The 25,048-nt window shown below is 40.4% G+C and overlaps 1 protein-coding gene across 2 annotated transcripts in view; it reads right to left on the bottom strand.

Moving 5' to 3' along the window:
* LOC122563665 (ADAMTS-like protein 1) overlaps positions 1–25,048 on the bottom strand; it is a 561,186-nt gene that overhangs the window by 82,510 nt on the left and 453,628 nt on the right. For both annotated transcript variants that reach the window (XM_043717704.1, XM_043717714.1), the window contains one exon: positions 8,583–8,793. In XM_043717704.1, the coding sequence (XP_043573639.1) occupies positions 8,583–8,793 (211 nt within the window). The remainder of the gene's footprint in view (positions 1–8,582; positions 8,794–25,048) is intronic.

The following is a 25,048-nucleotide window of genomic DNA, read 5'->3' as shown; positions in this document are numbered from 1 at the left end:
TGCAAGCTTCAATTCAATAATTGTGCAATTGTTTTCTCAAATGCCCTTCTTGTGGGATCATGCATCAGGAATGGTGGAACTGCTCTCCACAGCTAGGACCTTACAGCATTCATGCCTGTTAAGACATTAGATCCAGCAACTCCTCATTTCAGATGCTGGAAGTCAAGAACTGCCTATCATAATGTTGTGTTCTATCATCATCACTGAAGGCATGGACCGAAAGAAAAGTTAGCTTCCTACTTTGTGGGCAGGGATCTGGAGGTTCTGTTAATTCAGGCAGCTTTAACACAGACTGCAGCCCAGCTCATTGCAGTGCCTCAAGTTAATGATCTACTGTCTTCAATCAGACTAAGTCCATACCTTCTCTATACTACCTCATACTCTCAGGGCCACTACTTAATTTAACTTTGCCACTGCAGGCGCATATCACCAAGGCTCACAGACTACAAAACTCACTATTGCATGCATAGTGTCAACTTGATGGCTTTCACTCACCCCATCCTCCAAAACTAATAAGCCTTCCCAACTATTGCATTTCCTACACACTCACTTCGGACACCTCAGCAGCTCTCCTGCTTTTGCATTGTCACTAGCTGCTCTTCCATCCACTCCACCAGACACAGTCATTCACTTTGTCTCATTGTGAAGGGCAGGTCGTGCCTCACAAACCTTATTGAATTCTTTGAGAAGGTGACTAAGGAGGTAGACGAGGGTAAAGCGGTAGATGTGGTGTATATGGATTTTAGCAAGGCGTTTGATAAGGTTCTCCATGGTAGGCTACTGCAAAAAATATAGAGGTATGGTATTGAGGGTGAGTTGGAGGTTTGGACTAGGAATTGGCTGGCTGGAAGAAGACGGAGGGTAGTAGTTGATGGTAAAGGTTCATCTTGGAGTGCCGTTACTAGTGGTGTTCCACAAGGATCTGTTTTGGGACCATTGCTGTTAGTCATTTTTATAAATAACCTGGAGGAGGGGCTAGAAGGTTGGGTGAGCAAGTTTGCAGATGATACGAAAGTCGGTGGAGTTGTTGACAGTGAGGAAGGATGTGACAGGTTACAGCAGGATATAGAGAAGCTGCAGAGCTGGGCAGAAAGGTGGCAAATGGAATTCAATGTAGCTAAATGTGAGGTGATTCACTTTGGGAAGAATAACAAAAAGATGGCGTACTGGGCTAATGGTCGGATACTTGGTAGTGTGGATGAGCAGAGGGATCTTGGTGTCCATGTACACAGATCTCTGAAAGTTGCCACCCAAGTAAATAGTGCGGTGAGGAAGGCATATGGCGTACTGGCTTTTATTGGTAGAGGAATTGAGTTCCGGAGTCCTGAGGTCATGATGCAGTTGTATAAGACTCTGGTACGGCCGCATCTGGAATATTGTGTACAGTATAGGACAGATGTTAGGGGTAGGTTCTTTACTCAGCGAGTCGTGAGTTCATGGAATGCCCTGCCAGTAGCAGTGGTGGACTCTCCCTCTTTATGGGCATTTAAACGGGCATTGGATAGGCATATGGAGGATAGTGGGCTAGTGTAGGTTAGGTGGGCTTGGATCGGCGCAACATCGAGGGCCAAAGGGCCTGTACTGAGCTGTATTTTTCTATGTTCTATGTTCTATTGCAAGAAAATCTTGGGGCTAACACCAGTGCTGGTGGTGGTGGGGTGGGCATATTCCTTTGAAAGAAAAACTGCTCTGTTAGATTGGAGACCGAACACGACCACTCAAATGCAAATGGAGAATCCTCAGATATCAACTAACAGAATTAACCTAATTGTGCAGAGCTCTCTCATTATCACCACTGCTACTTCATTTTTAATCAGCACAAGCTTTCATCCCTTTAAAACTACAAATTCACTTCCTTCTCTCAGGCAGGCAGTGATGACTCTGAGCGAATCTCTACCTCAAAGAGTAAACAGTGGAGACCATTGCCTCTACCTTGAGGAGGAAACAACTGAATCTTCAGAGAATGCACTGGCAAGCCTTTCACCTCCATGTTCCAGGAGCTCCAAAATGGTCACTGCGGAGGGTACCCTCTCTAGGATAGACAAGAGCACAATCTGGTGAGCATGTCACTGGTGTATGTCCAAGTCTGATCAAGTTGTGTGGTCCATCTTTGCATTCTCCAGGCATGTCCAATATCCTAGGTACTAATCTTTAGTGATTCAAATCACTCCACATGATATCAAGAAACATTTGGAGGCACTGGGTACTGAAAAGGCTATGGGCTCTGACAACATTCCAGCAATAATACTGAAGACTTGTGTTCCAGAACTTGCCGCTCCTTTAGCCAAGCTCTTCCACTATAGTTACAACACTGGCATCAATCTAATAATGTGGAAAATTGTCCAGGTATGTTCTCTGCACAAAAACCAGGACAAATTCAACCCAGCCAATTACTGCCTCATTAGTTTACTACTGATCATCAGTAAAGTGATGGAAGATATCAATAGTTCTATCAAGCTGCATCTGCTCAGCAATAACCTGCTTAATGATGTTAAAAATCACAACACCAGGTTATAGTCCAACAGGTTTATTTGGAATAACTTGATGTCTGTGTCGATACGTGCGATCTTCTTGGAGATTCTCTCCACTTTGAGCCGGCAGTTAGTTAATGATGCCCAGATTGGGTTCTGCCAGGGCCACTCCATTCCAGACTTCATTACAGCCTTTTATCAAACACGGACAAAAGTGCTGAATTCCAGAGGTGAGGACAGAGTGACAGCTCTTGACATCAAGGCTGCATTTAACTGACTGTGGCAAGAAAAAGCCCTAGCAAAACATGTGCCAATGGGTATCGGAGGCAAACTCTCCACTGTTTGGAGCCATAGCTGGCACATAGGAAGACTATTGTGGTCACGGGAGATCAGCCGTCTCAACTCCAGGACATCTCTGCAGGAGTTCCTCAGGGAAGTATCCTAGGCCAGACCATCTTCAGCTGCTTCAACAATGACTTGTCTTTTATCATGAGGTCAAAAGTAGGAATGTTCACTGACGATTGTGCAATGTTCAATAGCATGTGTGACTCCTCAGATACTGAAGCAGTCAATGTTCAAATGCAACAAGATCTGAACAATATCCAGGCTTGGGCCAATAAGTGGCAAGTAGCATTCATGCCACACAAATACCAGGCAGTGGCCATCTCCAATAAGAGACCATCTAACCAACGCCCCTTGATAATCAATGATGTTACCATTACTGAATCCCCACAATCAACATCTTTGGGGTTACCATTGACCAGAATCTCAGCTGGGCTCACCACAAACACAGTAACTACAACAGCAAGTCAGAAGTGAGGGTGGCACTGGGTAACTCACCTCCTGATTCCCTAAAGGTTGCCCTCTATCTACAAGGCATTAGTCAGGACTGTGATGGAAACTGGGATAGCACCTTCCAAACTCATGATCACTCCCATCTAGAAGGCCAAGAGAAGTAGATACATGGGAACTGTCATCTGGAAGCTCCCCACCATCCTGACTTGGAAATATATCATTATTCCTTCACTGTCACTGGGTTAAATTCCTGGAATTGACTCCCTAATGGCATTGTGGGTCTACCAGCAGCACTTGGACTGCAGTGGTTACAGGCAGAGGCTCACCATCACCTTCTCAAGAGCAAGTGAGTACAGGCAATAAATGCTGGCCATCCAGTAATATCTATGTCCCATGAATGAATAGAAAAAAGGAAGAAATCCTCAAGGTAACAGGTACGCGGAGGACCTCCAGACACCAGGCACTGCTTATCGCTAGGGAGAAGATGATTACATGGTCTTGGCCTTCTATGACTTTGTGGAAAATGCACAGACCAGAAACACCAGCCAGGTTTGTCCGAGGCTATCACTAAGCTGGATCAGAGGATAGAAGAATCCACCAACATTATCAACGCCATGTTGGCACCAGGACACCTGCATCGATCAGTCTCCAGAGACAGATTGATGACAGCCATGGAGACTAAGTACACTCTGTTCTTGCTGGATGTGTGCATAGATTTGCACTCCATCCTCTAGTCACAGAATGAATCATGAGGTGGAAGTGGGTAGGGGAAACAAACAAGTTCAGACTTAATCAAAGTGCTCCATTCTCTCTGGGAGAGTTTGGTACCAGAGGGCACAGATCAGAAGTAGCAACCACATATTGGCCTCCCCTAAGGCTTCTTTACAGTAAAGTCAAGAGGTGCCAGACAATGGGGCAAAGGGATGGAAAAGGTCATTGGAGGCCACCAGACAGCAGCAAAGGATGACAGAGAGAGGCTGACAGTGAAGGTACGGTGTACAATGGAATACCGAGGGGATCAGTAATATGGCTCAATCATAGCAATGTGACATCAGGTTGGATGGAAATTGGGATGGAAGTTATTTTTTCATTAATTAAATGCAGGCTTGAATTTCTGAGGTCCTTTTTCTTAGGATGAACACACCCTCGCATTAACCGTGTGATTAGTCTTGACAGCCTAAAGGTGAAAGTTGCACAGGTATTTTAATGTTACATCACCATAAATCCAACTGGTTTTAGATCAGCATTTTTTCACTTGTCACAATGAATCAAAAGCCATTAAGGTTATCACAAAGCCATTCTGATAATGCAAAGGGGGTAAACCATGAAATGCAAGACCTCAATTGTAAACAGGAATAGGTGAAGACTGTTCCGCTGTAATGTACAGTGATACATTCTTGAAGTTTCAGTGAAAATTTAAAATTTATTGTGGATGGGAAAAGGCCGTTGATCATACAAGTCTATCCCTGTCCTGTGCATCACTTCAGGCAGCTACCTTTAGATTGTACTCCTCAAATTAATGCTCTAGAATCATTGAACCATTTATATGCATATGCTGGAGAATAATTCCAATAATGCCATGGGATATTTCTATTGCAGAAAATTGGGACTAGTGTAGGTAGTAATGTATCGTTTAGTGGTATAAATTCGATGGGCCAAAGGGCCTATTCTATATTGTATAATTCTTTGATTTTAATGTTTTATTCTGCATGTGCACCAAGGTTCTCTGTGGACTTGATTAACATTGAGCTTGGCTCTTCATAATTGATGATCTTTATACAAGACAAATATCTGGAATGTGAAGATTCACACAAATTGGTACCTCTGAAGGTGTATTCAAACTAACAGAGTTCATATTATAATTGTTGGGTCAATGTGTTACATATTTGTTAACTTAATTACATGATAGCCATTTTCCTAAAACATGAAACCAAAAGATCAAGAAATATGCATTTAGATGCGAGAAGTAGATTAGCAGTTAACCTGCATGGGCAGGGAATCAGTTTGATTGTGTTGACAGCAGTACTCTGAGCTATGAGATGACTCCATCCATGGAGTTTATTTTCGGCTGGGGCAATCAGTGATGGGCAAAAAATGCCAGCTGGGCTGATGGTGGCCAAACCCAATTAATGAGCTTGGAAAAAAAATTGTTCCATGAGACTGACATTTTAAAAGCAGAGATAAATATGAGAAATATATCAGTTCTGTAAAAACGTAGAGCCTTGTGATCTAAATCAGCTCATGAGGACTTGTTCTAATTCAGTTCCAGAGTTTACTTTATCAACTGGCTTTCGATTTGGGGTCTAAGGTTTAACTCAGTGCCCTTAGGAAATGAAGATAAATTTGTCATGCAAAAACATCAATTTCTAAATCCACCATAACTACTATTTACAAACAATGAATAGTTAACATTATATAAATATTTCTCAGGATAAACTGCATTATTTTCATCGAATAAAGTTTAACAGGTCTAAAGTTGTTACATCTGTCATTTTGAATACAGATGTTATACATGCCTGCATCTAACTTACCAATAAGTCCCCAGTATCTTGCCAAAAATGTATCCTCCAGTCAACAGCATGAGAACAGATTATCTGCTTTTAATATCTTATTGCTGTTTATGGGAGCTTGCTGGGTGCAAATTGGATGCTACATTTCCTACATTTTAACAGCTATTGCATTTATAAAGTAATTAATTGCATATGAATGGTTTTGGATGCCCAGTGGCCAATTAAGGAATCAGTGAAATTCAAAAAACTGAATGCCATGAATCAACACAAATCTCAGTGTCACTGTCACTCTGCTCAGTTCCTGACCCAAGCTCTATTTCATGGGGGATGCTAAGTGGAAGCAACTTTTAGCAAGAAGTAGTAAAATCCTTGGCAGCATCTCTAGGTTACAAGGGAAGTATTGCGAAGGATGTGGATCTGCCTGTACGCCTCTCTTTTCAACAGCAGGTACACTAATCCAATGATACGGGATAACTTGAAAAACAAGCAAGCACTTAAAAAGAATTGTTATGATCCTAGTTGATATTACTAATGGTTTAACCAGATCCCAGAATAAAATCTGGCTTGATAGATCACTTTTGTTTATTAATTTAACCTGGCAGTCTTTCATTGAAACTGAAACACGCAAGGCTGCAGATTTGGATATAACAATAAAACAGAACATTTAATGCACAAAGGAAATTAAAATAAAACAAATCAAATCAAGTTATCTAAACATGACAGTTGAAAGGTTACAAAATACATAGCAAAACAAGATGCCCAAATTTCTCTGCAACACTGTCACTTTGCAGGTAATCAAAACCCAGGGAAATTTTCCTTCTCTGTCCAGTCTATGGGTTTGACTGAACTGCTTCTTCTCAGTTCCTGTCCTGCGAACCTTTTTCACTTGACTGGCCACAGGGCTGAGATCTTAGACTTTCTAGTCTGTTAATAATCTGCAGAGTTTCAATTAAACATTCCTGAGACTGGAAGTTTCACAACTAAACTCTTTTACTGACATAACGTATTCTCTTAACTGATCCAACCAAGATGAGAGACAGCACTTACTTCAGCCAGCTTTCCTTTGAACTGAAACAAAAAGTCTTTGAGCTTAGTAAGAATTGTTTTTAAAAACTTGCTCATCCGAAACTCTGCTACAGCTAATAGCTGAATGTTTACTCGAACCTGTCATAAACCTACATATTATAAACAAACCTGCATGAACACTGTTGGAAGCTTTGCAGTCACCTGCTCTCTGACGCATACTGGTTTTAAAGACTGATCTAATTAACATTTAAAACCCTTCACAAAAATCAACGAACATCCAAATATCTTTATTTTGAAATCCAATGGTTTCAAAAAAATGTCTATATATATTTGCATACATATAAGATTCACGCACTGTTTTTCAAAGATTCCAAAAATATATTTTTAACTTTTAACATTTATCTTTCATGCATTACAAACAAAATTGTTCATTCTATTTGAGCATTAAATGTTAAAAGTTACCAGGGAAATATACAGAACTGAAAGCTAATCATATGCCACAACTCTTGGATTGACTTGAAAGCAACTTTGTAATTTTATATCGGCAAGCCAACTGAAAGAGAGATGTAGAAACATCTGGAGATATAGAATCCCTACAGTGGAAAAAGAGGCCATTCAACCCATCAAGTCTACACTGACCGTCCAAAGAGCAACTCACACTGACCCCATCCACCTAACCTACACATTCCTGAACACTACAGGACAATTCTTAGCATGACCAATCCACTGAAACAACATATCTCTGGTCTGTTGGAGGAAACCCAAGCAGTGATGGGGAGGAATATGCAAACTCCACACACACAGTCACCTACTGCTGGAATCGAACCAGGGTCTCTGGTGCTGTGAGGTGGCAGTGCTAACCACTGAGTCACCATGCCATCCTCTGTTTTCAAATGTGAGCAGCAGTAAACGTGGAGTATATAAAATTGACCATAGCGTAATATTTAGGCCAATCCCATTAGTAACTATGGTATATACATCCATAGATGGATTTCTAGAGCATGCATTTTCTTTTTAGTGAAACAGCTATTACCTTCATAGATCGCTGGCTTTGTGTCCAGTTCTAGATATCAAACTTCAGGAAAGATGAAACGGGTATAGATGAGGTTTATCAGTCTGATACCAAGAATCAGGTGATTGCATACGTGGAGAGACTAGAATAGCTGAGTTAATTTTCCTTTGAGCAGGGAAGTCTAAAGGAGACTTAATAGATGTATCGAAAAATATCGACGACTTCTTATGGAGCAAGCAGGAAGAAATCATTCCTTTCAGCAAGTGGATCAGTAACATTAAAGATTTAAATAATCAACAAAGATTCTGAAGGGAAGAAGTGAAGAATATTTTTAAATGCAGAGAAATGTTAGAATTTGGAATAGACTACTGAAAAATATGATAGAGTCAGATTCAATGGAAAATTTCATTAAAAATTTGGACATGTAATTGAAGAAGATTAATTTGCAGAGTTTGGCAGATAAAGCTGGGATGCAATTTTAAATTAGGAGACATTGAGGTCTGCAGATGCTGGGGATCAGAGTTGAGTGTGTGTTGCTGGAAAAGCACAGCAGGCCAGGCAGCATCTGAGGAGCAGGAAAATCGATTTTGTTCCTGATGAAGGGTTCTGGCCCAAAACGTCAATTTTCCTGCTCCTCGGACGCTCCCCAGCAACACACTCTCAACTGCAATTTTAAATTGTCTAGGTCTTTCAGTGAGCCAATATCAGGTTGATTGGCCTAAATTCAGTGTCACATGATACAAAGTTCGAACAGATTGTAGGGAGTACCTGTTGCCAGTCTTCAGAGTGCCAGTCTGGATGGCAGTTGAACTGATTGCAGGCTTGCACATTGTCAGGTTTTGGCTGAGGACAATTCTTCTCACTGAGGATAACCGTTTCACGACTTTCACGAACTAAAAGGTGCATACAGTACACATCCCTGGTCTGTAGACCTACTCCACAGCTGGATGAACAGGTACTCCATTTTCCAAATTCCCACCTGTCGGAAAGACAACACACAAGTATTGTCAATTTGCTTTAAATTGGAAGAGTAATGGCAAGTGCGCATTTCTCACAATTCTTGGAGGTAAAAACGCAGTTTTCAACAAGAAAATGTGGCTGTCTTGTCAGAAGTGGTCACCTGTAAGTCTAGTATTCTATGACTAAACGTAAGTATAATGATTCTTGACAAATTGCAGTTGTGGTCTGGCAGGATATCACAATATCTTAAAGCCTTTCAGCTTATTGGCCCAAGCAGTGGCAAAGATTACGGATTGTCAACCTTAAACAGAAATTTGTGGGCAGCGCAGTGGCTCAGTGCTTAGCACTGCTGCCCCACAGCACCAGGGACCCAGGTTTGACACCAGCCTCGGGTGACTGTCTGCGTGGAGTTTGCACATTCTCCTCCTGTTTGCGCAGGTTTTCTTTAGATGCTCTGATTTCCTCCCACACCCAACTTTTTGCAAGTTAGGTGGATTGGCCATGCTAGATTGCCCTTAGTGTTCAGGGTGGAGGCTAGGTGGATTAGCCATGGGAAATGTAGAGCTATGGGGATCCAGTAAGGAGCTGGCTCTGGATGGGATGATCTTCGGAGGATCGGTGTGAACTTGATGGGCCAAATGGCCTGCTTCCACATTGTAGGAATCCTATGATTCGCCAACTCAACACTGCTGTGCATTTCTGCTGGGATCGTTGGAGCCAGAATTTCACAGGGATGCTGAGCCTCTGTGGGGGAATCCCCTTCAGAGTAAAGTCACGCAGGATGGGGCACATCACACCCTACCCCTTCCTACGGCCCAAGTTGCTGTATGATGACTTTAAAGGTTCAGTTTGAGTGTTAGTAAACAAATGTTAGTGGGTGAAGTAGACTGTGGGGTAGCCAAGTCTGAGGGTGAGGTCGCCAGTGAGGTAGGGTAGGGATATCTAGGGAAGCTGAGAGATGTGGGGATAGGCAGGTTGGGTGGGTCGGTAGTGCAATTAGGTTGGGTGTGGACAGATCAATGGGAGTTGACAGTCTGACTAGGGGTAGCTGGGCAAAATTGTGGGGGTATTCAAGACTGCTCAGGGAGGTCATCGGGTCAGGAGGGCAAGTCTTATCAAGTCAACCAGGTTGTCAAGTAGTCACTTCACACAAGGGCACCTCAGCGATTACGTGCATTTCAAATGAAACCTTTCCAAACACTTTTAGAATAAGTGCTTCAAAACTTAGTGGAAACAAATTGAATTTGACCTGAATGCGTCTCACCTAAACTAGTCCAGAGTAAGACACCAAAACTAAAAGGTAAGATGATGTTCATAGTTTATATGGTAGTTGGGGCGGGTGTGGTAGTCACGTTTGAGGGTGATATCCATGTCAGATTAGCAGAGTAGTTAGGTCAAAAAGTTGGGATGTGAGTGTGGGATGATGGTGGGAATCAAGTATGTAACTTTCCAAATTATATATTAGGTTTTAGTCTGTCTGACGTTTCCTGGATGATTATCGAGGTAAATACTGTGAAGCTCTCTGAAATTTCTGAATCTTGGATATATCTGCGTAGGGTCCCAGAAAGCTGAAAATATTGCCTATTGGAATCTGAATCTGTCCAGTTAATTCCCACGAAGGTGCATGCATTAGGTATTCCACAGAATCATGTTGTGCATCTTCAATTGTACATCTAGTCTCTGATAATCTGAGAATTTAAAGATTGGATGCATTTTGTGTGATTCCAAGTGTTTAACACTAATCTGTGCAATGAAATCCTGATGTGGATGCTGTTGGAGTCTGTCATGTGCAAGTTCTGCTAACCCTTCACTGTAATGAATGAACAAATTTATCAGCCAATTCTGGTCACAAGGCATTAAAAATAAGGCAAACATTGCAGTTAAGGAAATAATTGTTGCAACACATCTGCCAACAGAATAGTAAATTCCTCACCACTTGGTAGATAGAGAGAAAGGAAGATATGATTGGGGATATTTGAAAATTAATTTATTTTGAGAGAAATTAAATCTGGGCAAACATTTCATTTTCAAAGTACAGATAAATCAGACATAGATCCTTTAGTCAAGACTGATTGGTCTATATCAAACTCTGACAGGGCTCCGAGGAGGTGAGAGTCAAAAAATATGGCACTAAAAAAGCACAGCAGGCCAGACAGTATCTGACGAATTGAAGAATTGACGTTTCAGGCATAAGCACTTCATCAGGAATGCATCTGCAATCCTCACTTTCTCCTAGCCATTAAAGAGGTGTGATAATTTATTAAGTAATATTAAATAATTATTTTTACATTGTTTTAAAGAGATGTGGTCATCATCGTTGAACATGAATGCAATGCAGTGCAATGCTGTTCACATTCAATGATGCGTTCTTGCCCAATGCTGTTAGCTAAACCCATTAAGTCTGACTTCCCAAACTTCTCCAAATCTCAGATAGTATTATGGAAATGTATTATTTCAATTGGAATGTGATAAATAGTTTTAAAAGGAAATTACTATGAATTTTATTTGGTTATTATTGATGACAAAAGTGACAGTTTTTAAATTACTCTGCACGTACTAAAGCTTGACAATTAAGAGGTGTTTTGGGCTAGTATTGCAACACAACCGTTCCTTCTAAAATTATAAGAAAGCCTGTTAGAAACCTTTGATAAATCAAGTCTATACAAATCACTATGTTTTGTTCACAGCACAAACTAATTGAAGGTGATGACAGGCGGTTTCCTCCCTGGTCTCTTCTAAGCAAGCTTAGAGTTGACCATCAGCAGCTTGAGTCAGTTTTCATTATTTCACTTCATGGATTTCTTCTGCTAAGCAGATTGATTGATTTAATATTTTGATGCGAATACAATTCATCCTCAAATTCATCAGTGGATTGCTTCAAAAATCGATTGGTGTCTAGAACAGTAATGTATCTAAAGGTGTGTTTACTGTGATTTTGTATTTAACTGTATTTCTTTGCTACTCAACATAAAGATAGCTGCGATCTGGCATTATTGAATTTGCCCACATTTTTCACAGCTCTGAAGTCTCAAGCTCCGACAAATTTGGTCTCTGTTCCTTTCATATATGAGATATATGAAAAATTGCACAACCATTGCCCATGATAACAATGGCTGTGGAATATTAACCACCTTATAGACAGAGTTCATTGGAATTCCAATTTGACACGCATTTCACAACAGCTGTAATCTGCATTCTAGTATTTCTAAGTGGCTGAGACAACAGTTGAAGGTTTGTGGAAAAAAACCAAACTCCTTCAAAGCTTAACATTTATCACCATATTAATTGCTGCAGTTCTCTAGATTTATCTGCATTAACACATACCTTCTAGGTGTCAGATTCACTTTGAGGTAACTGAATCTTCCAATTTTTACACAGGTAAGATTACTGCTATAATACCCAATCATTTTCATGTCAGATTATTCACTCTCATGTCAACTTATGTTAATGTAATTTAATATCAGCTTATAACATCTCAAAACAAAGCCCTAATATACAGTATCACACAGCAGGCCTCAGCTTATATCTTTAGAGTTCTAGCTATTGTAAATTAGGTTGATAGATCATACAGAATTAGCTGTGAATAAAACATCCACTTTTCTTTTAAAAAATGGCATCAAAATAATGTCCTCACTCCATTTTTAATGGTTCAATCTACATGATCTGTTGCAGCAAATCCCAATCCTTGCATTTCTCCAGAAATACTATGCAAGTAACAGAAACATCATGAAATGTCTTGGCAGGTTAAAAACTGTAAATTACCTTTTTTTTGATATGCATGACACCAGTTGCATGATAGTCATTTCAAAGCTACTTTTGATGAGCAGGTTTATTCAGAAAGAAACCCCACTTTGATTTTAAGTGGTGTAGTAATATTGTAAATGTTTTTGTAAAGAACTGAAGTCGCCACTTGCTTTATTTTTTCATATTAGTACGAGAAAATCAGGATGAGGCGTCTTCCTGTTGCTTTCTTCCCAACACTTCCACAAAATGGTCTTCAAAATTTTACTCTTAAGCACAGCTCCATTGATAATTATAACTGACACTCAGCCTGCCTAAAACAAAGTTCCAGTCTCCATTACCGAATGTCCCAAGCTTATGCTGGAAGTGCTGAGCATGCCAAACTGCCCAACTGCATGTTTTCAGAGGAGTGAGGAAGCTTAGCTGTTCTTCCAATTTTAGCCAATTGGAACATTAATTAACATTGGTAAATATCAGTATTAAATTGGCAGTAGAAGCAACTCAGACATTCTGTGGACAGGTACCAAAGTCAATTGTTTGAAGACATGGGATATTACTGGAGGCCTGGCTGAACATACCCGCCAGTATTCAAACTTAAAAATCATACAACACCAGGTTATAGTCCAACAGGTTTATTTGGAAGCACTAGCTTTTAGAACATTGCTCCTTCATCATGATATAACCTGGTGTTGTGTGATTTTTAACTTTGTACACCCCAGTCCAACACAGGCACCTCCAAATCCAGTATTCAACACCTGCAACAGGGAGCAAGTTTAGTGAAGAGTCTAGAGTCCAACCAATTCAGCAAACAATTGGGATGGTAAGTACCTCCTTTCAATTGGGACTGAATGGGACTGAAGCCGAGGCCAGCAAAGGTTTCAAAAGTACTTATTTTTAGTTGTTTGTTGTATAACTACGTAACTCAAAGAGTTACAATGACAAGACAACAATGAGGACTATACGCAAGAGGGTGAAGGAAAGGATCTCTATGCAAAGGTTCTCCAAATTGGTTAAGGGGAGTTACTGAATAACCCATTGAAAGTTTGCTAGATCAGCAGAGAATCGCCTGTAAAGTGTGGAACATTAATATTAGATTAGTTTAGATTACTTACAGTGTGGAAACAGGCCCTTCGGCCCAACAAGTCCACACCGCCCCGCCGAAGCGCAACCCACCCACACCCCTACATTTACCCCTTACCTAATACTACAGGCAATTTAGCATGGCCAATTCACCTGACCTGCACATCTTTGGACTGTGGGAGGAAACCGGAGCACCCCAAATATGAAGCAATAACAAGGTGAGGAAGTCACATAAATAGTCTTTTTCCAAAATAAAGTATCAATAACAAAGTTGAGTCTGGGTTACATTTCAGAATTATAACCCCAGATTTTCTCATCTCCACCCACGTGGTCCAACATCAGTTCCTGTTCCCCATCATAAAACAAGGGCAATAGAAGGCGAGTATTTTCAGTGACAGTTTTACTATAACATCAGAGAATTGAGATAACGTATGTTTCAATAACATTAGCTTCTCTCAGATTACTGCCCATTAGTATAGACTGCTACAGTCTAGAATAAAGATCCCACAGGAGAAGATTTGAGAGAGAGAGAGATACAGCACTCAGCTGATCCAGATGGAGATGGGATTGCTGTTCGCCATCCCAGCTTAAGCCTCACCAGAGCTTGGAGGGAAAGGTTCACAGCTCATATATACATACATTTTGGTTTATGAATGGAAGTAGTTCACATTTTTGGCCAATATGATTACACCTGTGAATACAATTGCAGTAGCCTGGGTGTTAATGAGTATTCATGATATGCTAATGAATGCAAAACATGACAGTGCTGTGCCTTTGAGAGAGATTTGTGCTTTCTCTCTTGTAGGGAGGCATTGCTACAGTGATACGGAATGTCTGCTTCAGAAGCAATGCGTAAACAGCTTTGAGCTCCCTGACTGTTTTTTTTAAATTTGATAAAAAAAACATGGGTTGTTGGAGTGAGGCTCACACAGAGCCAGGGTTTTAGCTGTGGTTTCAGTTGGGGTTTAGAGTTGGCTGCTGAAGCTGTTAGATATAGTTCGCTGTCTGCTTCTAGATTGTTTCTTTCGGTGTTCCATTCTTCTGGACTGGAGGAGATAGCTCATGAGAAAAATTGCTTTTACTAAATATGCCTTTGCCAAGGGTATGTTAATGGGATGCTATTATATTGGAACAGTCGATGATTCACAGTTAAATAATATATTATTTTATTAAGTCTTTCAACTGAGTTTATGTTTGCCAATTTTTGGGTTTTTTTTGTTTGCATTTTAATTGTGTTATAAGAATAAAGTATGTTTTGCTAAAGCCTCGCAATGGATTGATCAAATCATATCTGGAATTTTCCTCTAAATAAACTAGAAGTTTGGGTCTAAGCTGTCTCCTTGATTTCGAAGGGGTTTGCTCAGGTTCATTACCAAAACAGGTTCCCACCAACAACTATTAGGAAAAACAACCCACCTGCAAAGTTCTCAGAACCAAATAGTAAACATGCAATCTGCCACCTGGGAGCAGAACCTGTGTATGCCATCCATTACATTCCTACACCTGCCCTTCCAAACACTCTGGGCAGGCCTGGGAGATTCTGCCCATCATCTTACACTTAGAAATAATGTAGCCAACATATTTCTGGTATAAAAGATAATAGGGTCTGATTAATAGTAGATTAGTAAAAACTGAAGAATTACTAACATGAAAACAACTTTTTATATAAAAAAAAGTGTTTCAGGTATCACAACAGGTATTTGTATCCATTCCCCTTCTGGGAGTTTCTAATCTGAATGCCCCCACCTGCAATCCACAAACTTGGAGCTCTCAATCCAACCACAAAGGAGTTCTCAACTGATCTTCCTTGGGAATTCCAAATCTAATGGAGTGCTTTTCTCACAGAGAGTTCAGTGCGTTGTCAGCCCAGGAAAGCAGGCAACACTGTCAGCTTCGAAACCAAAATCAAAGCCTGAATGCCTGACAGGTACAAACTACATAATAATCTATCCAGTGTCCTCTTCCTTCCTCAGGGATTACCTACTGCTTGTGTTGTACATTTAATGTACTGGGATGAATTGACATACAGGGACAACTTTCATAACCCATAAACTAATTGTCTAAGCAGCTGAACCACAGAGTGAATAACCGAGATGAGTCACAATGAGTCTCATAAATTTCCAAGTAATCTAAATATCTTTTCAGATGCTGAGAGGTTGGTCGTACTTTTTCTTTCAGTTTACTTTATTTCAACTTCTGGTCTGCTCTCTCAATGTGATTTATTTTGTTTGGGACAATTTCAAGTCCTAACATTTAGGCTGGAACATTCCAAGCTTAATTCGACAGTATTAAGAACTCATAACCATCTTACTGATTCTACAACAGACTCCTGTTTCATAAATATGTAGCTTTGGGCTTGTGTTTTATTGTTCACATTTAAGTCTATACGGATAAAAGAGGATAACATTAGGAAATTGAAAATTGTGTTCAGGGGTTTAAATAGAAAATGTCCAAAGATAAGCCCAGGCTGATACAGCTATGCACATGTCAAATCTATTTTCAATTTAAAGCTTTACTATCACAGTCAACATCAAATTTTGAAATTTGCACATGAGTCACAGTGATCATCATTAAACTCATTGTTATTTTAGCAGCAAAATCTGAACAATAGTCTTTCCATTTTTTACATCGCTAGAGTTGGTATCACTGCCAGCAAAATTGGCCACTAATTTGTTTTGTAGCTCAGACTAGGACAGTAGAGATGAACAGTTTTCTAAGCAGGCACGCTGGTCAGATGGTATTGTAGCCACTATTAAAATTACTTGAAAAGAAGAACATTTTCAGTATTGATGGGAAACTGCAGGAGTACTTTTCACCCCCACTGCCATGCCATAATTTAATCACCAACTTACACTCTTCATTACATTGCAACTTTCCAGTTCAAAGGTCTTGTTTCCAATAAGTATTTACCTTTCTCACTTTCATAAGTTTTAATCCTCTGAATGCAGCAGAAACAGTGACAGCAGAACTTCAGGATTTGTTCAAGGACATTAAAGTGGCACCAAATAGAAATTGAATGAAACATATTTCCATACTCAATTTCTACCTTCATTAGTGCTGGGAGAAGGAAAAGATTGCAGAAGGATTGGCAGGGGAATGAGGTTGCAGGACAGTGGGGGATAAGAGACTGCACAATGGTGAATGGTAGGGAATAAGTTTGGAATGGGAAAGTCCATTGTTTGAAGGGTGGTGGGGGAGGAAGAAAAGGTGATTGCACTTTTGGAGTTAGAAACTGCAGCACCAGAGAGAGACTGCAGAATGGGAGGAAGTTATAATGGATGAAGGGGGAAGAAAGAGGTGAGAAGGTCTGGAAAGATCAATCTTTCATTTTCTGTTTCATGAACCTCTCAGAGAATTCTACTTTGAACACAGCAGTAATTGATTCTGAACTCAAATTATTTAGCACACATATGGGACAAAACAATCTGTCTCCTTTATTTGGGTTTCACTTTTCTGCTTTCAGTTATTCACAAGAAAGAATTTTTACCTAGTTTGGCCTAAGGCTTTGGCCTTTTATTGCTCTTTAACTCATACATGATGTAGAGTAATTTCTTTGTACCCAGCAGTTAGCTTGAATAAAACAGTGGTGGGTTGATGGGATGGTGGTGGTGACCTGGTAACTTTGCTGGTTCACTCAAAGTTCTTCTGGAGAAAGCGGACAAAGAAACTTCCTGAGGTACTGTTCCCTGCCAACAGAGGCATGTAAATCACCTCATTGGTAATACAGTGTTGGTTTTTTTTTGATGTTGAGTTCTTTTCCTTCTTTATCACATTTCAGTCAGAATCTTTCTCAAAATATATAAGACTTCTCTAGAATAATGAGGGCTTTGTTAGGATTATTCACGGTACCTCATTCCCTAGATATTTATAAATAATATTTTTTCAAAGGTTTTGGTAACATTAATCTCTTAACTGCAGGTTCTGACTACATGCATTGTGTTTGCTGATAGATTGACTGAAAGGCCAGACAAATGGAGACAGACTTTGTAACGAACAAAAGTCTTTACACAATGCAAGTTCAATATAAATTTCTCAGTGGTTCTATCATTTTTCTGTGCAGCCACCCAGAAATACAAACATTATTATAGAATTTGCTGCAGTTGATAGATATCGAAGGCCAAAATAAATTTCTCAAAATGGAGTATCGATTTTGAAATCAGTCTATTCTACGTTATTCCCAATTCATAGTTGCAAAATATAAAATCATTCTCTGCTCTGAAATTTCCTCATTAATATTAAATTATGGATCCCAGCAGATATTTTGGGGTTTTTTTGCACATAAGAAATGCAATGAAAACAAAAATCACCAAGTGGTACTCCTACGTGCTAAGTTACGGTGAAAACAAATGGATTGCCGAAAAAGTTAGCAAGAGGAGTGAAGAATCTAGAGGAGCATCACCCAGAGACAATCCCAAAAGAGGTGGTGGCATTATGGTAGAGTCACTGGATTAGAAATCCAGAAATCCAGGCCAAAAATATGGAGACGTTGACTCGTAACTTACCAAGGTGGATGATGAGATTTAAATTCAATGAAAAAATCTAAAATAAAAAGCAAGCCTCATGTTAACCATATAACTTATTATTTGTGATAAGAGCTCATCTGGTTCACTAATATCTTTTAGGGAGAAAATATGCCCCCCGTAAGAGGTCTAGCACACATCATAGCTCTCGGTAGTGTGTTTCACTTCTGGACAATTAGGGATGAACAATAAATGCTGCCCTGGCTTGCAATACTTGAATCTCATGAATGAATAAAGGGAAAAATAAACTTATGCACTGTCTTTATATCAATGTTGCATGTAGGGATTCATTCTCTTGAGTCTTTCCCATTTGTCTGTAAGATTTCTACCAACTGTACTTATCCACCCGCTTCCATAAGTTTCAAATCCCTGCAAGTCCAAAGGTCTGTCAATCTCAGTCTTGAATATACAATAATTAAGGACTGAGCTTCAAGAGCAGTCTGCAGTAAAGGTTAACTACTTTTTGAATGAAGACATTTCTCCAATCTCAGTCCTAAATGGCAGAGCCGTTATCCTGAGACAGTGTCCCTGTTTTCGAGAATCTCCAGCTAAGGGAAAACAGCTGCGTGGCGATTAATCTATTAAATCACTCAAAAAATCTGACATGTTCCAATGCTGCCTATGTTCCATTAAACTTCAACAAACATAGGCCTTATTTGGCCTCACCCCAGGAATCATTTCAGTGAAACTTTGTAGCACTCACGCTCAAGGGTAATTACTTCCTTCCTTAAATAAGGAGACCAAAACTGTGCACAGTTCCTCAAATGTGGTCTCACCAAAGTCCTGTACAATTGCAATATGACTTCCTTAAACCTATATTTCAGCCCTCCTGCAGTAAAGGCCAAGATACCATGCATTCTCCTCAACACAAGCTGTAACTTTACAGCAAATTCCTGTGTTTTAATCAGCCGCCTCACCCTCTTCACACTCTTTGCCTCACCCAACTTCCTCCTGCCCTAGCCCTGAATTCGTATCATTCTCTAGATTCTCTTGTGCATTCCCTTATGCCCTGTTCAATCTCATTTGCTCCCTCAGACCTACATCTGTTTCCTCAGCACTGTTCCCCAAAACTGCTGCTGACTCCAACTTCTATTCATGATTTCCACCTTGACTGATAACGTTCATCATTCTCTATTCTTATGTAATGTCTCACTTTCCTACAAGTCTGCTGATATTACTCTTCCCCCGATTGACCATACTATCTTCATACAATGTCTCTCCACTATCAAACAGCTTGGTAGGATTGTTCACACTTAGTTCCATTCTTATCAGTCCAAGCATAGATAGATTATACCATGCAGTGGCTTCTCTTCTTGCTTCTGTATCTGATCTCTGATGTTTCCCCAGGAGCAGTCCTTGGCTCATTCTATTTCTCAATTCCTATTATGCTTTATAACATCATCTGAAAGCATAATATCAATTTCTACATATATATTTACACCCAGTTCTACTTCACCACTACCTTTCTCAACTCCTCCACCATTTCGAAATGATCAGAGTGCTTATCCAACATCCAATATAAAATGAGCAGAAATTTGATTCAATTAATTAATGGAATACTGAAGCTGTTGTTTTCAGGGCCCATCACAAGTTCCACTCCCTAATGACTGATTCTCTTCATCTCACAGTGACCTAACTGATGCTAAACCAAACTGTTTTCAGAACTGGCATCAAGCTTGACCTCAAGGAGAGATTTGGACCAGATATCTACACCATTTACTAAAATCACCTTCTGTTGCTAGAAACCTCTCCCATGCTTTTCGCACTTCCTTACTGGTCTATTCCAATGACATCTTTCTGGCCTTCCATATTCCATAACATTGAGGCCATCCAGAAGTCTGTTACCTGCTTCCTTACTTGTACCAAGATCTAATAACTCAGCTAATAATGTGATTGCGTTAAGCAACTTCTTGACCTTGATATTCTTGTCATGTTTTCAAACCCCTTGCTTTTTCGCATCTCTGTTATCTCCTCTTCCTCCACAGTCTCCTGAAGTGTTTGTGCTCCTCCAATTCTAGGCCACTTGAACATTCCCAATTTTTACTGCTTAATCATTGATGGCAATGTTCTAAATACTGAAGTTCTGTCCCTGTACCTGTATCCCTCACTTTCCATCTTCAGAACACTCCTTAAAACTTGCTTCTTTCTAAACAATTATTTTTACATCCTTCCCATTTGTAGAATACTCTATCTGTAAGCAGGAGGATTCTACCATTTAAATTTCTTCATTTTCAGCTAGTGCTCAGTGGAGGCAGTTTACTGAATCAAATTACGTCCAGAAGTGGTCATCCAATCTCTCAAACACAGATCTCCAGGAAGACAAAAAGGCTCCTCTGTTCCTTCCCTCCAACCACTGACAAGTTGGTGCTCCTTGATGTTCTTTTACCTTACCATTTTCTGTTCTTTAACAATCTGCCCTTTCCATTTTGAGAAAAATATCTCCAAGAAAACTCAGCATGTAAGCACTAAACAAAGGGGAAATCGTGCTGTGTAACACAAATGCCTTTACATCAGACTGGTACATAATATGGCTCTGTATAGCTATGGCCCTTTGAAGGATCAGAAAAGAACTCAAAATAGAAATATCAAATGGAAGGAGATGATAGCACAGTAGTATTGACCTGGGACAAGTAATCCAGAGGCCCAGCTATTGCTGTGGGTATATACCATCTTTATCTAGCTCCGTAAGCAACTCTAGAGTGATAGCAATGCAGTTGACTCTTAACTCTGAAATGTCTGATCAAGTCATTCAGTTTCAGGACAATTAAGAATGGGAAACAGATTTTGGCCTTGCCAGCTTTATCCCATGCAAGAACAGAATAGAAAGAACTTTCAATTAATAGTGTTGCTTACAGATATCATATTTTAAAATGATTTCAGTCATAGCTAATGAGAAGTGTCAATATAATATCACTATATTGTATGTTTTCAATACATACAATATTTTCAAGCAAAGCATAATATTAAATCTCTCATCTGCAAACCCCACCAGATTAAGGGACACTGTTATATTTACTGAGTCACTGCATTTTAAAGTTACTGAGAAATATTTATATTCAGATATAACTGTACAAACATTTGGAATTTAGATCATCTCTTCAGGATATTAAAAACAACAACTACAGGGATACATTACCTGGGGATACAATACCTTAGTCAAAGACTGAATCATAAGGCCATCAGATTTAGGAGCAGAATTTGGCTTTTTGGCCCACTGAGTCTGCTTCACCAATCAATCATATTTGATACCTTTCTCAGCCACATTCTCCTGCCTTTTCTCCATAACACTTACAAAGCAAGAACCTATCTTTATCTTAAATACACTCATTGTCTTCTGTGGCAATGAGTTTCACAGATTTGTCAGCATCTGGGTATAGAAGTTCCTCCTCATCTCAGTTCCCAGTGCCCTCAGGTCCTAGTCTCTCCTATGAGTGGAAACAGCCTCTATATGCTCGCTCTACCCAGGCCTCTCAGTACTCTAAGTTTCAAGGAGATTCCCTCATCATCCTTCTAAACTTCATAGAGTACACATCAGTGTTCTCAACAATACAACTGCCAACTAAAGCTGCATGTAAACCTTAAAAGAATCCCAAACTAGGACTCTTAAATCACTTTACTTTTCAGATTTCTAAAGCCTTTCCCTATTTAGAAAATAGTCTATGCCTCTATTCTTCCTACCAAAGTACATAACCTCACACTTTCCCACACTGTATTCCAGTTGTCACTTCTTTACCCACTTTCCTAGCCTGTCCAAGTCCTACTGCAGCCTCCACAACAATATCTATCCCTCCACTGACCTTTGTATCATCTTCAAAGTTAGCAAGGTTGCCTCAGTTCATTTGTCCAGGTCATTAATGTATAACTCGAATAGTTATGGTCTCAACACTGATCCCTGTGGAACTCCACTAGTTACTGGCTGTCATCCTGAAAACGTCCTCTTTATACCAACTCTCTACCTTTTGCCAGTCAGTCAATCCTCTACCCATGCCCATCCCTTGCTCCTATCACCATGGGCTCTTGTCATATTTAACAGTTTCCTGCAGGTCAGCTTGTCAAAGGCCTTCAAGAAATCCAAATAGATCATGTCCACTGGCTCTACTTTGTCTAACTTGCTTGTTACCTCCGTAAAGAATTCTAAGAGATTTATCAGGCATGAACTCCCCTTGATGAAGCTTACTCAGGCTTATTTTACCATGTACTTCAAAGTACTCTGCAGTCCCATTCTTAATAATGGACTTTCAGATCTCATCTATGACTAAGGTCAGGCAAACCAGCCCATGGTTTCCCATATTCTGCCTCCCTATCTTTTTTTCAGCAGGAATGTTACATTACTCATTTTCCAGTCCTCCAGGACCCACCCTGACTCCAGCAATTCCTGAAAAATCACCACAACGTCTCCATAACCTCCTCTGCTATCCCCTTAAGAACTTCCAGCTTCCACAGCAGCTTCTCTTTAGTGATGGCCACTACACTCACCTCTGTCCCCTGACTCTCTTGAAGTTCTGGTGCGCCGGTTTCTTCCACTGTGAAGATGATGCAAAATACATGTTAAGTCCCTCTGCCATTTCTTTGTTTCCCATTACTACTTCTCCAGCCTCATTTTCCAGTGGTCCAATGTCCACTCTTGCTTCTCTCTCTTCCTTTATATATGTCTTTAAAAAAAAACTCTTGTAATCTTGTACGGTATTAGTTAACTTAGTATTGTATTTACCTTCTCCCTCTCTTATTGCTTTTTTAGTTGTTCTCTGCTGGCTTTTAAAAGCTTCTCAATCCATTAGCTTTCCATTGATCTTCATCTCATTGTATGTTTTTTCATTTACTTTTATGCTGTCCTTAATTTCTTTTATTAGCCATGGCTACCTTGTCCTCCCCTAAGCATATTTCTTTTTCCTTGGAATGAATTTCTGCTGTGCCTCGGAAATTACCCCCAGAAATTGGCTGCTCCACCATCTTCCCTGCTAGGTTCCCCTTCCAATCAACCCCGGTCAGCCTTCTTCCACACCTTTGTAGTTACCTTTACTCAATAATAATACCATTACATCTGATTCCAGCTTCTCCCTCTCAAACTGTAGGGCGAATTCTATCATATTATGGTCACTGTTCCCGAGAGATTCCTTCAACTTAAGCTCCTTATTCACAGAGTCATAGAGTCATAGAGATGTACAGCATGGAAACAGACCCTTCGGTCCAACCCATCCATGCTGACCAGATATGCGAACCCAATCTAGTCCCACCTGCCAGCACCCGGCGCATATCCCTCCAAACACTTCCTATTCACATACCCATCCAGATGCCTCTTAAATGTTGCAATTGTACCAGCCTCCACAACTTCCTCTGGCAGCTCATTCCATACACCCTCTGAGTGAAAAAGTTGCCCCTTAGGTCTCTTTTATATCTTTCCCCTCTCACCCTAAACCTATGCCCTCTAGTTCTGGACTCCCCGACCCCAGGGAAAAGACTTTGCCTATTTACCTGATCCATGCCCCTCATAATTTTGTAAACCTCTGTAAGGTCACCCCTCAGCCTTCGACACTCCAGGGAAAACAGTCCCAGTCTGTTCAGCCTCTCCCTATAGCTCAAATCCTCCAACCCTGGCAACATCCTTGTAAATCTTTTCTGAACCCTTTCAAGTTTCACAACATCTTTCCGATAGGAAGGAGACCAGAATTGCATACAATACTCCAACAGTGGTCTAACCAATGTCCTGTACAGCCGTAACATGATCTCCCAACCCCTGTACTCAATGCTCTGACCAATAAAAGAAAGCATACCCAAACGCCTTCTTCACTATCCTACCTACCTGCAACTCCACTTTCAAGGAGCTATGAACCTGCACTCCAAGTCTCTTTGTTTAGCAACACTCCCGAGGACCTTACCATTAAGTGGATAAGTCCTGCTAAGATTTGCTTTCCAAAATGCAGCACCTCGTGTAAATCTGAATTAAACTCCATCTGCCACTTCTCAGCCCATTGGCCCATCTGGTCCAGATCCTGTTGTAATCTGAGGTAACCCTCTTCGCTGTCCACTACACCTCCAATTTTGGTGTCATCTGCAAACTTACTAATTGTATCTCTTATGCTCACATCCAAATCATTTATGTAAATGACAAAAAGTAGAGGGCCCAGCACCTGATCCTTGTGGCACTCCACTGATCACAGGCCTGCAGTCTGAAAAACAACTACCTTTGTCTTCTACTTTGAGCCAGTTCTGTATCCAAATGGCTAGTTCTCCCTGTATTCCATGAGATCTAACCTTGCTGATCAGTCTCCCATTGGGAACCTTGTCAAATGCCTTACTGAAGTCCATATAAATCACATCTACTGCTCTGCCCTCATCAATCCTCTTTGTTAATTCCTCAAAAACCTCAATCAAGTTTGTGAGACATGATTTCCCAAGCACAAAGCCATGTTGACTATCCCTAATCAGTCCTTGCCTTTCCAAATACATGTACATCCTGTCCCTCAGGATTCCCTCCAACAATTTGCCCACTACTGACATCAGACTCACTGGTCTATAGTTCCCTGGCTTGTCCTTACTGCTCTTCTTAAACAGTGGGACCACATCAGCCAACCTCCAGTCTTCTGGCACCTCATCTGTGACTATCGATGATACAAATATCTCAGCAAAAGGCCCAGCAATCACTTCTCTAGCTTCACCTGATCAGTTCCTGGGGATTTATCCACTTTTATGCATTTCATGACATCCAGCACTTCCTCCTCTGTAAAATGGACATTTTGCAAGATGTCACCATCTATTTCCCTACAGTCTATATCTTCCATATCCTTTTCCACAGTAAATACTGATGCAAAATATTCATTTAGTATCTCCCCCATTTACTTTGGCTCCCCACAAAGGCCTCCTTGGTGATCTTTGAGGGGCCCTATTCTCTAGAGCCCCTAGTTACCTTTTTGTCCTTAATGTATTTGTAAAAAC

This window comes from Chiloscyllium plagiosum, chromosome 2, assembly GCF_004010195.1.
Source record: "Chiloscyllium plagiosum isolate BGI_BamShark_2017 chromosome 2, ASM401019v2, whole genome shotgun sequence".
NCBI classification, from domain to species: domain Eukaryota; kingdom Metazoa; phylum Chordata; class Chondrichthyes; order Orectolobiformes; family Hemiscylliidae; genus Chiloscyllium; species Chiloscyllium plagiosum.
Note: the sequence above shows the minus strand (reverse complement) of the source record. Positions and strands in the feature narration are given on the sequence as shown.